This window comes from Anser cygnoides, chromosome Z (assembly GCF_040182565.1).
Source record: "Anser cygnoides isolate HZ-2024a breed goose chromosome Z, Taihu_goose_T2T_genome, whole genome shotgun sequence".
In the NCBI taxonomy this organism is placed as follows: Eukaryota; Metazoa; Chordata; class Aves; order Anseriformes; family Anatidae; genus Anser; species Anser cygnoides.
Genome location: NC_089912.1, coordinates 30,245,073 through 30,257,879, shown reverse-complemented (window position 1 = coordinate 30,257,879; position 12,807 = coordinate 30,245,073). Strand labels below are relative to the sequence as shown.

Sequence of the window (12,807 nt, the reverse complement as noted above, 5' to 3'; positions counted from 1 at the left end):
ATCTAAAACTGTATTCCGCCATGACTATTGCAATATATTCCAAAATCTCTTTTTTGAGAGTCTAACAAGCAACAAGCTAAAAACAATATGAAATGTAATTTTTAATCAGAAGTGAACCACCCCCATTAACCATATGACACTATGCTAACTTCCTCGCTCTCTCCAGCCAGTAACCCTCAATTTAGACTTTTAATGCACAAAAATAAGTGTGACTGCAAGGAAAATCATGGTACTACATAAATAATGATTATCATCTTTGAAAGTACCCTGATGAGAAATAGAATTTTTCCTCACATTGTTCTGAATGATTACTGCTCCAATGCATAGTAGAACAGAAGCAGGTTAATAATTAAAGATGTTAATAAACACTCCTTGAGTTGTCTTCAATAAATTATAGGATGATGAATCAATTTATATTACTTTAACTCCTCAGTTACAAATATAATAATTTACAGCTCAAAGGAAATGTTAACATATTTACCATGTGATCTGGTCTGAAATACTGATTCATCTGAATAGAGGAATCTGTTCTGAGATACTCCCCTCTTGAGATGAAATCAGGAAGAATAAAAAACTGTTTCCCCATCTGTACATACTGCTTACCTCCTTCTGTTTCGTGCAGGTGTGTTGCATCGTTCCCCTGAGAAGTGGTGTTGGTTGGGCCGAGCCAAAGGAGGCTGCCTATTTGATGTCATCTCCCATGGTCGCATTGGCGGTGATGAGGCTGGTGATGCTGCTGTATAGTCAAAGACTGAATGGGAAAGGCGTTGTCGCTTGGGACTAGGACTGTCTTCGCTCTATGCCAGTGCAAGAAACAAAACAAAACAAAAAACCCACCTCCAGATGAGTGAGTTACAATCCACACTTCAATATCGCTTTGCAGCTAGCATTAGAAGGAGGGATTTACTGCAGACTGCACTAAAACACCATGAAATTAATCAACTGCAAGTAGTTACCTACTTACTACCTTTGTAATACAGATCTGTGATGGCGCTCTAACCCCTGACGAATAACTAAGTTATATTTTAGAAGCATGAACATACCAAAATCCTAACATCCATGTACAAACAAAATTGTACCAGGAAAGAGAATAAGATGAGGAAAATAAGGTTTATCCTATTTTGCATCCCTCCTGCCCTTGCATTTATAGGTTACAGAAGCTTGAAAAGATGTATAAGCACAGCCCTCATGCTACCACTTGTGCTCTGGGATGCATCCCTCTTCTATGAGGACTGTACTAACGTGACTGATCAGATATTAGTGTTGCTCTGCAGCCAATTTTAATTCTGCCAGATCAGCACACACGTGCTCATTTTTCTACTTATTAGTAAAATAATGGTCATAGAGAAGTACTCATACATGATCTGAAAAGAAATCACTTCTCTGTTTATGTGTGTTTACTCCACTAGAGCTCTGCTGGGACTACGTAACACCTAGAGTTTTGGTGTCAGCGATACGAACGCCGTTCGCCTCCAAGCAACGTGCTCCCAGTGGGTTCTGAACACAAGTAACTACCTCTCTTTTTCATCATGTGCCCGTGCTGCTGATTCGTTAAATAGAGACAGCTGCCATTCCTGTCAGAAGATCTCACAGGCGACCAAAAATCCAGCAGGGAAGGCAATACACGTCCCTTCCCTCCACCCTTCTCTTCTGTCAGAAGTGTAACCTGCCATGCTGTTAACCAGCCTAACAACTGAAGATGTTCTGCTCCGGAGATCACCGAACCCATGAACGCTAACAGCTACACAAGAACAGCCACGCTGCATCCACCTTTGAGTCCAAACATCACGTACACTTCACTGACACTCCCCCTGCAAGCCAGACCCTGCTGGTTTGCTGCTCTCCAGCTTACTGACTCAGCTCACCTCACCCATTTCAGTCCCTCGCAGCGTTATTTCGATCAGCTGGAACGGCTTCAAATTTGCAGACTACTGCAGATAACCGAGTCAGAGAGTATCTGGCAATCCAGAGATTGTCAGAGGTCTCATTTCAGATTTATTTGTAGATTACGGACCTCTTCTTAACTTTACAGGGCCTTATCATTTTCTGAACACTACCAGTTGCTTCTTGTTAAGTTAGTAATGATATTTAGTTTGTCCTCTGGTTCTTTCCGGTGTGAGCATACCTTTATGTAACTCCTAAGTTTTGTTGATGTGTTTAAGAGAAAAAACGTATTTTCCCTCTTTTGACTTCTGGCCATTTTGGCTAAATTTCACTTCTCTTCAGCCTCATGCTTCCAAATACTTCAATGGAAATTGAGGTTTTTCCTACTGTTATTTTAACTCAAGCAGTCATGCCATGATGATGGAAGAGAAAATTATGAGGAAAAAAAAGTACATGGGAGGGTGCCCATTTTTAATTCCACATCTGCTTTTAGTGTGGTTTCCATAGGGAAACAAGCTGATAATGCATGCAACCTGCTTTTCAACTCCTTAACTCACTGCACTTGAATATCAAATTCAGTATCAATATTCAGTGTAAAGCAGCAAGAGAAAAACAGGTCAAAATACAGGCATATTCCTGAAGGTTCACAAAAGCAGATGCCCAGTTAAAGGGTGACTCTTCCAGAAGGCTGCAGGCACTCAGGATTTCGATGTGTTATAACCAAACAACTGGAAGAGACACTTTACAATTGCCCTCAGAGCAGTCAAAGCTTCTGTGAAAATATGTATCTTACCAGATTTCAGAGAGTCTTATCAAAGGACAAATCATAAACAAAGCTACAGTTGTTCTGCCACTCACAGAGCTGCTTGTTTAATCTATCCTACTCTTACAACAGAAGGAGCCAAAGAGAAGGACGACTTGGGGCCAGAGATTTGTGATTTGTGGCCTGACTCTATTCAAACTGAAACACAGGAAACAAAAATGCAGGTAAAGCCGGCACACTGGGGTCGTGGGAGCACAGAAAGAAAAGTCAAATGGAAGAAGGAGACACAAGGTTTAGTTAAGCTGGCAGAGAATAAAACATGGTGAAGTAACCAAATAACCACTGTTGCCCTGCTATAACCCACATGTGCCTTTGGTTGGCAACCTCCCATTGCTACCGACATAATTTACATCTGGCACATTTTCCCAAGCACTAACACTAACACACGCTGCCCTGTAGAAAGTAGTTTGGGAAAAAGAAAAATAGTTTTTTGATTATTTTTCATTTTGTATCTGGATTGCACCTCTTCAAAAACAGTGGAGATGCCAACTGCCAACTAGCTAGCCTTCATCATCACTCCAAATTACTACCTCACACTGCTATTTCAAACTCCACAGCAAGCGCTTAATTGCTCTCTACATTAAGCAACGGTACTTTCACTTCAACTTGCTTCCCATTAGAAAGAAAATAAAGATAAAATCATTTTTGGAATTACATATAACTATAGTTTTAAAAAGTAATTATGTTTTGTTTTTTTTTCCCTATACTGAGAAAGAAATAACCTGAAGCTATGCCAGATTTGCAAACAGATGGCTTTAAAAAATAAAATACAAACAACCTAAACCTGAAGAAGACCTGGTGTTTTATCTTAGTTCTAATTAAGAAACCAAATCTCATGTTATGATTACAGCAAGGTTGTAACAGCACATGAAAAAGAAAAAGAACACAGAGCTAATAACAGGAACATGTCCTGTATAAATTAAGGTTTATTTTCATGTCGGTTTCAACAAGCTGGTGGAATAACTAGCTATTTTCAGTATAATTTTCAAATCTACATAGTTATCACTCATTAAGTTCAATAGTTTATTTGTGGAATACGATGCTCTTAGCAATGATGGCAACTCCCCAAATCCCGAAACCACTTCAGATGCACCTTGCTAATATTCAAAACATGCTCTGGGACTACTGCTGCTCTTAACAGCCATTACACAATGCGTTTTTCCTCCAGCCCAACAAGCAACAAGAATAGGGCATCTGGCAGCTACCGAAAACACCATACATAGAGCTTTTAACATGCAAGGTAAAAACTCAACCCTATTTTAGATGTTACTTAAACAAAAAGCCTAATGAGCACAAACTACTTTGTATTTAAAGGTAGCAGAATCAGAAAATTTTAGGACAAAAGTATCAGACTGTACCTAACAAGAGACGCAATTTATGTCAGGACACTAGATGTGCAATCTCATCCCTAGAAGCCAGCAATTCAGATATTCCCACCAGTGTTGCCCCATTCTCATCTGTGCAAGCTCTCACAATGTAACAGTGACAAAGGTGATTGAAGAGTATGCCAGTTTGTGAAACATCTTTTAATGGGAACACACTAGTGAAAAAAAAGCTGTTGCTTTGCTTCAGTGTATGTTGCTTACAGTAATTTTTATACGGTTTATCCAACTGCTGTTCCATTTTCACCTGGGGACAGAGGAGATACTTTCATGAAGACAGCATCCTCTGGGGTGTTTCTTTTCCAGTCAAATTCTGAAGATTACACACATGAACCAAGTAGACCAACCACTACATAAGAGAAATGTCAAAACAACTGCTGTCAATACCTGAATATCACGCTCCTGCAGCTCATGAATACCTGTATTTTAAAAGTAACCTTCACCTTAGTAACTTTACAGCACGGAGATACTTGAAGAGTCCTTTCAAGCACAGCCTTTTCCTTAGCCATACACAAGAATTACAATCTGATCAGCATGCCCTCTACAACCCTACCAGACTGGTTAGAAACCTTTAGCTGCATTTTTCCTTTTTCAAGTGTGAGTACTGAAAAGGCAATGATTTTTCCCTTGAAATGAACTGAGAATAAGATAAATCTGATAGCGTATAACCAACTTCAAATTTAACTATGGGCATCTAATGGGCTAGTTAACTAAACATTTTGCGTATCCTCTCTGCAAAGAATCTACACGCTTCAACAGCAGTGATCTAGTTTACATCGCAATGTTTCTAGTACTCTGAAGGTACCTGCAGTAACGTCAAATCCTTGGGATGAACAGACTAGCTGTCTCCAAACACAGTGGCTTAGTCACTGTCCAGGACTGAGCTCACTTAAAGTACCATATAGATCAGGTCTAGAAAACTCTGGAAGAGCTGTGCCCCACGGCGCTGCGTCCTAGAGCCACGACAAAGGAAGTTGGTTACAGACGCTTACGTGACTGCATGGAGCCAACCAGGCCCAGCTGATTTTATAAGCATTAATGCCATCCTGCACCTCACCCCCCAAAAACAGCACAGGCTGAAGGTTAAGTTACGTGTGGCATTACCAGGTAGAGCTCACAAGCCAGTTTAGTGCTGTATTCAACTAACCTGCCACTCTTGGAAGTGCACTGTACAGTGTACCTGAGATTCCTTGTCATCATCTACCTCTGCTACACAGCATCTCCTGGGTTACTTGCTTTCCACCCCCCCCCAAATATAGGTTGGAAAGTGTTTCACCTAATCTGTCATTACCCTCAACAATGAAGAAATACAAAATATACCATCTGTTTACCAGTCTACCCCTCACAAAAATGTCTGAACACATCAACTAGCTTTAATGGAAATCTGTCAATGTCCAAAAAAATTACACTGACGCCTTTTAAGGGGAAAAAAAAAAAAGGTAACTGGTAAAGGGGAAAAGCAAAGTAGCTATTCCCATTGCAGAAAAGGCAGACAAAACTATAGTGTTACATGCTAGCAGACCACTGACCAACATGTGCAACTACCAACTAGCCCAGGATGGGTACTACAGACAGAGCCCCAGTCTTACTTCAAGTCTGCATACCGGAGAAGTGCAAGCACAGATCAGGCAGCAAAGAACACCAAAGTCATTTCCAAATGCACTTAATTTCTGCTGCTAGTAGAAAGAAAATAGTATATTTCCACAGAATTATTGTAAATTAATCCTCCTGATCAAGTTCTCCACATAAAACTTAGCTCACAGACTAAGAGGATTGTCTGTATTTGCCTAGGATTTCCATTCATCTTTCAGCCAAGATTCAACACCACTGAGTAACTCTGCTCAGCTTACCATTCACCTGAACATCTCTCTGCCACTCTACTGCCCTATGCTATAGAGATGGGAAATCTCCATGAAACCAAGTATAAACGATTTTGGGAAAGATTAAAAACATGCTTCAAATAATAGGTGAGTGCACATGAGAAAGAAAACTAAGCCCTCAGCTTTCAAGGGGAGGATGCGGTGAAACTACGGTGCATTTTCCTAAAGCCAAATGTCTGAAGATTAGTTTAGAAAAATACCAAAACAAATTGACAACATTGCAGAAGCTCTAGGGAAAGTATGGCAAAACCTTAAATCCTTAGGTGGATTGTCTGTGTTCACGGTTGTCCATCGTTCATAAGTACTCATTGTCTATTGTTCATAAGTTTGTTCATGAGTAGAACAAACCAGCAGAAGCTAAGAAGCAACCAACAGGACATAACTAGCTACACACTGTCAACGGCCCTGTAAATTATTAGCAAGACAGTTTTTTTTTTTTTCCACAGATTTAGGGAAACCTCACTTTAATGCATACTTTTATATTTTCCAAGGACTTGTTTTGTTCATTTTCTTACATAAAAAAGCAAAACAGAAAATCAATACACACAGAATTACTCTTGCAAATGCATTACTATAAAACTGGAAAGTGTCTATTCACATTACTTTATTATGAATCACAAAAATCAACCAAAATATATTATAATAAATTCATATTCTTGATTAGGAAATAATTACGCAACAGGCGGGTTTTCAAAGAATAATTAATATGAAGGGCATTTTACAACTGCAATAAGAGCCTCTCAAAACAAGAGCTACAGCAAGACTAAGTTTGAATAGCTGACACTTCCAAGGGCATTAAAACACAGCTATACTAAGGATATAGTTGAACAGAACATGGCCTAGCAGGTGTTTAATTACAAAATGCTACAAGTACCTTTACGCTTTTAGAAATGAGAGGATGAAGGCCTGCAAACCTGTATTATAAAAGAAAGAAGGCTTAAAGGTAACCAGATCCTTTGAACATACTAATGTGCATATCCTAAATGTCTGTGCTTTGTTGTTGTTTTTGAGTACAAAGCTAACAACATGACCTAGCCCTGTGTAAAAATACCAATAGGATATAAAAGATGGTGAATGTCTGTCTCATAGTGGCTGATACTAACAGTCACTGAAATACTGGAGTCTCTTATAAAATAATAATTGTTTGTGGTTACCAGGAACACCAGAAATACCACTTTTCAATGCGGGACCCCTGAGTGTATTATAAGTCAAGCAATATGAACTTCTGGACTAGTGTGAGATGAACCCTATGGCCAGTGAAGTGCAATTCCTTCCCCAAAGAAGCAAAGCATCCTAATTAAACAATTTACTTTGGTGTGAATAAAAAAGAGGTGGTAATGTAGGTCCTTAGATGGGAGAACAGGTTTGATCGTTTATTTTATTTGCATTTCTAAGCACAGTATTTTATAGCAACCTCTAATATTCACATCTTCAATTTGCAAGCCTGTCTAGAAATCTGTACTAAACGTTTAATTTCAAACACAAAACATGTATCAAACTTCCCATTCTCTAAATATTTAAAAAGCCTCTGGTAGATGAGACTAATGGTTCAAGCAAAGAATAAGCATTCATCATTTTCTCTTTATGCTTCTAAGATGTCCCCACAATTGCACTGCCTAAGGAGTAGTTCTCTTGAACTTAAATAAATAAATAAATAAATAAATAAATCTCACTTGGCAAATATTGTAGATCTTATCTCTGAATCTCCAGTTTTCATCTGGACAACATCTAGCAAATTGTGTTTGCCTACAGACACCCTTTTAACACCACTTTGTTTACATACTTTCATATACTTAAAATTGAATACATCCAAAAAGCTGAAACTCAGGAATTCCACTTTTTTTCCACATTAAAAACAGACATCTTGGTGCCACAATCAAAACGATTTAAAGTAAAGTAGTAACCAAGGCAAAAAAGCATATTGTGCACACACAGGGAAGGTGATACACAATCAACCATTTGGCAACTGCTGAATTTTAAGGCCAGAATGTTCTTACTGGAAGGTAGAAGAGGTCCTCTCCACAAAAAATGTCATTCTCACTCGTCTCTTGAGTGACAATACAAACATGATTTACACAAGCAACAAATTAATGATGTTTTTATCTCAAGCAGAAGATGGCAGTCAATTAAATGTTTTGTACATCAGAGACTGAAATTAAGTCGATATTACAGTTTGGAATCCTGATCAAAATGTGCAGTTTCCTTGTTTTTAAAGGAGGAACCCAAATGAAGCCACTCTGTGTCTCCCTGAAACTCTCTTCACTGCAAAAGTTAGCCTTGCCTTTCCATTCCGCAAATCCCTGTCTGAAGCCATGCTAGCAGGACTTCCTGTCTAAACTCAGTGTCAAGGTTTCTCATTTTCCTCCCCAACAGACTTGGAGCAATGAACACATGTCATTATCTTTCCTTCTCTAAAGAGCTCGTCTGACTGTCACTTTCATTATCAATTCTTAAATTGATAATCTTATGCTGGTCTGTTCTCCAGACTTGTCCTGTTTCCTGGATATCATCTACACAGTATTTGTATTCCAGTGTTTCCTGTTGTTTTTAAGTATTAAAAAATAAAACTTTTTTTTTTTTAATTTAAGAAGAAGAAAACATTTTGACATGCCAGCAAACCACACCATCCTCACTGTTTGGATTCTTTTGAATCCAATTTGCCTGAACAGTAGTTATTGTAGCATTTTGGCAGTTTCTCATGTATTTATAGAGACAACAGGAAGAAATCTAGAAGAAATTTTTCATTACGCAAATAGTTCCATGAACACTGGCACTAGAGAGGCTTGTTACAGATTTCTGTTTTGATGCGAAAAAAACTCCAACATCCTCTGCCTGTAGCCAGGTAAGATACTGGATTCACAGATATTGTTCTGGTATTCAGAATAAGCTCATATGACAGCATCTCCCTCAGCCCAGTCCAGAACAACTGCTCTCAAGTGTCTTCTATTTACACCAAAGTCACCTATTTGCTCAAAACTGGCAAAACAGTACTGCAGATGTAGAGCGACCTACTGCCTAAGCAGATTAAGTCTTCTGATAACAGAACAGCAACTGATCAAAATGGATTTACTTAAAAACCTTATAGATGTAAACACACAAAAAAAGCATAAGGAAAAAAACCAGACTTACTCTATTCCCTAATATTCCTTTTCACATTTGGGAAGGTAACTTGTTGGCTGTATCGCCCTACTCTACATAAAAGCTGGGTACTACATTGGTATGTGCCTCCCACACCTCTCTCCCACATCCCCCCTTCACTAAAGCCCTTTCAGAAGAGGCAACCAGAGCAGAAATTAAGCTAATGAGTGCAACCTTTTCTTTCATCAATCCGACTGCTGCTCATCAGAAGAGTAAATGTAAAAATATTGCCTCTGATAAAAACAAAAAACAACTGTCTTTATATTTAGGAAAGATCCTGTAAAAGCTATCATTATGATAACATAAAAATAATGATTTGGCAAGTCTGAACTGCATGCCACCTAAAGAACCAGTTTTACTCAGAAAGCCAAATATAATTTTAATTCAGTTATGGCAAACTATCAAAAAAAAGTAGCAGTATACTGATTTTATTTTTAACCTCTTAAAATGCAATTATATAATCAACAGATACAGTGAATACAACAAATACTCCATATTTGAGTTTCAGCAAAACACTTAACACTATCCTTCTCAAAATCTTGCTCTAAAGTATCGTCAGAAGCAATTCAGACAACATTTTTGTGGACTGTAACCTTAGTATATGCTGTAACCAATGCAATAAAGTGCAATAACTATTACCTACTTCAATATTTTGACAGCCCCAAACACTATAGTAGCTGATTATCTCAAACTTCAGTTAGCTTTCATTACCTTCGACTTTGAAGCACGTTATGGGCTACGCAGGTACACAAAGAAGTACCAGAGAGTGATGTAATGGATTGTTTTTATCCGTTATCTGTATCAGCTGTAACATGAATAATGATGTACAATGATGCCCACAGGTGATTCTACATAAAAAAGTTGTGAATAACAAAGTTGGATTTTTTTTAAGGGAGCAGGCTTCATAAATAAAACTATTTATTTGGAAGATGCATTAAAACAGATACATGAAAATTTTCTGAAGCAGAGATGCACCACCTCATGAAAAAAGATCTTTGAAAGATCAGTGCTAACATACTAGTATTACACCTTATGCAGTGTTAAACAAGGATGGTAACTTTCCAAGAAAGCAGAGCTTTTCTTTAGAAACCTAAAAAGTTTTCCTACAAGCAGAATTTAGTCACACTGTACCAAAACATTCTCAACTTTAACATTAATGATAAAATTTAACTAATACATATTACGAGGAACAAGGCAATAGATTTTTATCTGTCAGCTTGTGTGTGAGACTGGTGTAGTTATTAAAAGGCTGTTTTTACATACCTACAATCACATCTTGTCCACATGCAATGCGTGGAGAAGTTAGGTTTAATCTCATAGGACAGAATAAACAGGACATGCCCTGTCAAGCACAACATAGGCCACAAAGGCTGAAGCTTTAATTACACCACCTTTCTCTACCTGCTGCCAAACACCAAAGACAAAGTAATTTTCTTCAGAGATACAGGCTTATTTTCCCCAGTCCATAGCAGCCGGCTGCCGACCATAAAACCCAGCTAACTAGATCTGCAAGCAAATTTTGGGTAAAATGCCTTCACAGAAATGCTAGCTTGTATGCCATTTACAGAACTAAACCATCATTGACCTTATTAACATCTGAGTTATTGGTCCCCTCAGACACACTTTCAAATAGCATTTGGTTTCCTCTGTCCACTGCAAAAACACTATTTTCCTCCCATGTTCGGTCCACATGCATGTTAACTGTGCAAAAAGTCTGATCTGATCTTTATACATCTTTTGTCTAGTCTGATGTGATCTTGATCTTTAGTCCAAGAAAAAACATTGGTGAAAGATACTCGTACTTAAATATGAGCAACATGTCTAGTCATTTGTGCTCCCTGCTGTTCCAGCAGCTTGACAAGCCATCACTGTGCTAACACATCTCATGATTTTTTTTTAACGTGCTGACAAACTCTTGATTTCCTGCATACTGAGAATCAGTATACATACTCATACTGAGTATGAGCATCAGCCAACGAAACAAATGTCCCCTCTCACAGACCAAGGAAAAGAAGCTGTTAAGGGATGTTATGTTGGGAGTGGCCACTGCCACGAGCAGCTCCAGGACTGGAAATTCCTCCTGTGTGGCCAGTGGAGCCCAGTCCCGTGTGTCTAGGGAGCTATGGGGCTGAGGGACGTGGCCACTGCTGTCCTGTTGGCAGATTCAAACTGAGCACACGTCTTAGAGGCATACACCTACAGGACAGAGGCAGCCAGCTACACAAACTGCCACCGATGAGAGGCTGCCCATATACAAGACCCCACCACTGAGGGGCACAGACTCAACGCCTCCTGCCCTGGGGCTGGCAGAGCCAGCAGGCCCTGGTGCAGGCCCACAGGCGACGTCCCCAAGCACACGCACCCCGGCCTCCCCCAGCAGGGACCCCTGCCCACACCCCGGCCTCTCACCCGCTGCTGTGGCCGCCGGCCCTGCCCCAGCCGTTGGAACGGAGCCCGGCGGAGCTCTGGGGACAGGCAGCGCTCCCACCCCGGGGCTGGAGGGTGCAGGGTCCCCGCCCCTGGGGCTGGCACTGAGACCCCGCTGGCTCCAGTTGCTGGCACCGCAGGCCCAGGCCCGGCTCCAGCTGCCGGCCTTGTGCTGCTCACCACGGCCTGGGCGGCAGCTGGCGTTTGGTCCCTGCCACGCGCACGGGACTCGAGTGGGAGCCCACGGAGGGGTCATTAAGCAAGGATGTGAGGAGAAGGGGGACAGGCCGCGGTGACCAGGCACGGTCACACGCCAGCAGCCCCTCCATGCCCTCTTCTGCCTGTCCCCATTGCTCGTCCGTGCTCCCCTTCCCCTGCACACCACCTTGTCAGCTGGCATCGCTCCACCAGCCCCCTCCAGCAGCCTGGACCTCAGGTTTGCATCCTTACTGGTTGCAAAGTCCTTGTTTGCCTGCAGTTTGTTGATAACACATCAGTTAGTGCAGCTGACTGGGTTTGCTCCTAGTCTTCGCCTCTGTTAAGTTTGTCTGGCAGGTCTGAGTCTTTGCATTCAGTTCTGTTTATTGCTTCCCCCTCTTGCTTATCATCCCATTTGGCGAGGTCCTTGATCAGATCTCTCACTGCAGAAAGCACTCCCACATTCCATATACTCTTATCAATTACTGACTGACCAGATTTGGTTCTTGTAACCACCTCCCTTATCATTTTTTGGTCAAGTTTGTCTCCCAAGAGAGTTCCTTTTTATGGTTTCCCCCCCGGCACTGAAATGGTCCTTGACCAGACATACTTATATGTAGGGGCAGACACTCTCTCCTTCCCCACACAGCTAAAGAAATCACATTCAACTTCTACTAATTGTACAGAGAGAAATACGGATGTCAGAAACTACAGTTTAGGAAGAATGAGATAGACTACCCATGAAAACTGGACAAATGAACATCCCCCTGTGCCTTGTCCTACACAGGAATGCTAAACCAAAATTCAAAGGGCAAGAAAAAATAAACAGGAGAAAAAAAGTGATCATATTAACTTTCAAGGTGACAAATGAAAAGCTCATAGGCTTTATACAAAAAGCTTGACATTCCCTTTAAATATTCCCTCCAATTTCTAGATCTAAACAAATCTAGAAAGCAACTACTAAAAAGAAACAAATACATACAATAAACTTAAATTTAAGAGTAATGTACCAGAACTGGCAAAAGGGTTATGGATTACGAACAGATTATTTCTAAGGCCAATTGCTATGCTTTTT

At 40.3% G+C, this 12,807-nt stretch overlaps 1 protein-coding gene across 4 annotated transcripts in view; it reads right to left on the bottom strand.

Moving 5' to 3' along the window:
• The window catches only part of RNF38 (ring finger protein 38), a 125,675-nt gene that overhangs the window by 27,262 nt on the left and 85,606 nt on the right, over positions 1–12,807 (bottom strand). For all 4 annotated transcript variants that reach the window (XM_066987642.1, XM_013197529.3, XM_066987643.1 and 1 more), the window contains one exon: positions 604–797. In XM_066987642.1, coding sequence (XP_066843743.1) covers positions 604–710 — 107 coding nt within the window. In that variant the 5' untranslated portion in view covers positions 711–797. The remainder of the gene's footprint in view (positions 1–603; positions 798–12,807) is intronic.